Source organism: Fulmarus glacialis, unplaced genomic scaffold (genome assembly GCF_000690835.1).
Source record: "Fulmarus glacialis isolate BGI_N327 unplaced genomic scaffold, ASM69083v1 scaffold44123, whole genome shotgun sequence".
Lineage (NCBI taxonomy): Eukaryota > Metazoa > Chordata > Aves > Procellariiformes > Procellariidae > Fulmarus > Fulmarus glacialis.
In genome coordinates, this window is record NW_009204413.1 from 1,018 (window position 1) to 2,699 (window position 1,682).

General features: G+C 64.7%; 1 protein-coding gene across 1 annotated transcript in view; it reads right to left on the bottom strand.

Moving 5' to 3' along the window:
- The window catches only part of LOC104074743 (alpha-mannosidase 2x-like), a gene marked incomplete at both ends in the record, with an annotated part of 2,523 nt that extends 1,010 nt beyond the window's left edge, over window positions 1–1,513 (bottom strand). The window contains 3 exons of the mRNA XM_009574984.1: window positions 692–863; window positions 982–1,126; window positions 1,259–1,513. Coding sequence (XP_009573279.1) covers window positions 692–863; window positions 982–1,126; window positions 1,259–1,513 — 572 coding nt within the window. The remainder of the gene's footprint in view (window positions 1–691; window positions 864–981; window positions 1,127–1,258) is intronic.
- Window positions 1,514–1,682: the final 169 nt, after the last annotated feature.

Here is a 1,682-nt window from a genome sequence, read left to right on the forward strand (position 1 = left end):
CCTGTCTTGGAGCCACCTGGGTCCTACCCATAGCCTCCGCAACCACCAGCTGCTGCACAGTGCCCACACTGTCCCCACGTGCAGCCCCGAACAGACATCCCTCCACAGCACCACGCTGGCCAAGGCCCCAGCCGGAGCCCATCCCCACACAGGCCAACACCTTCCACTGTGCCCTGCAGCCCATGTTCTCTTTGTCCTCCACCTCCAGCCCTCCCGGGGCAGGGGGGCTGACAAGGGGGCCCTCTGCCACCACACAGTCCTGCTCTCCAGGTCTCCCACCCCCTGAGGGTGCCCTGGGCCTTGCAAGGCACTGGCACTGCTCAGGCTCTGTGGCAGTGCTCGGGGTTACAGCGACGAGAGGGAGTTTCCCAGCCCCACGAGCACAAGGAGCTGCCTCCCCCAGCCCCTCAGGCCCCCACTGCAGAGGCCCCAGCGCTGGCAGCACCCTAGCTCTCACTGCACACTGCTGTGGTTTTGACATCTTGTGGCACTGAGAGGTTGCTGGCAGTGCCAGGGCACCCCACGGTGAGGAGTGCGGAGCCCACGGATGCTGCACTGCAGCCAGGGCAGCCTTCGTCTCCCCAGGGTCCTTCCCTCACGCACCCCGTGCTCACAGCCGGCGTGCCTCCCACAGCACCCTGCTTACGGGCAGGGACCATGCCGGGCACCGAGGCCAGGCAGGCGGCCCTACCTCCGCACTGCAGCCCGCTTCTGGGCACTGATGTTGTCCCACCACTTGGAAAAGAAGGAGATCTCGGACCAGATGAATCGCCGGCGTGGGTCCTCCTGCATCTTTAGCACCATGCTGTTGAGGATGTGCTGTGTCTGGTCATAGTAGTACTTGTCGAAGGTCTTGATCCAGCCTGCCAGCATGCGTGGGGGGTCACTGTGTGGGGCCCAGTCCTTCTCTGCCAGCAGTGTGGGCCAGCAGGGGCTGGGCTAGCCCTTCCCCTCCCTTGCCCACCTTCACCCACTGCTCACCCGGGTCATTGTGGGAGTGCGGCACCACAAACACCTGCAGAGGCTCAGCGTCCCACTCATTGGGCTCATAGGTGATATCGAAGCCCTGCTTCCACACACCACCATCCTGGTTGTCAAAGGGCAGCAGGGAATACACGGCCAGCATCTGCCAGGTGGGAGACAGGGCTCAGGGCAGACACCAGATTGAGAAACCCCCAACAGAGTAGGGCCAGGACCCCACGGATGCCCCGGTACGGACCCCCTTGCGCTAGCAGGGGCTGAGACACTGGCCCCTCACCTGCAGGTCTGGGCTCTGGCCCTTGCCCCCCAGGGCAAACTGGCAGTCCTGTGGGGAGACGGAGAGGAAGCTTGGGCGACTCTCAGGGGGCAACACCCAGGAGCCATTGGGCGTGTGGTGGGGCAGCGCTGGCTGCTCCTCCGCGTGGGCCGTCAGCTCCAGCACTGAGTCCTTGATGTGGCTGATGATCTCGTGGTTCTCCTCCAGCAGCTGCTCCAGCTGCTCAATGCGGTTCTGCAGCACCGAGATCTGACTCTGGGGACACAGACGCCGCAATGAGAGCCTCCGGTGCCCTTTGCCAGGCAGGTCCTGTCCCCCATGTGCACTGACACCAGCAGGGAGAAGCACCAGCCCAGGCAACCGAACGGCCTCAGGCTCTGCCGGCTGGCCCCTGCTAGCCCTGGCCCGCTTGCCTGCTCTTCCG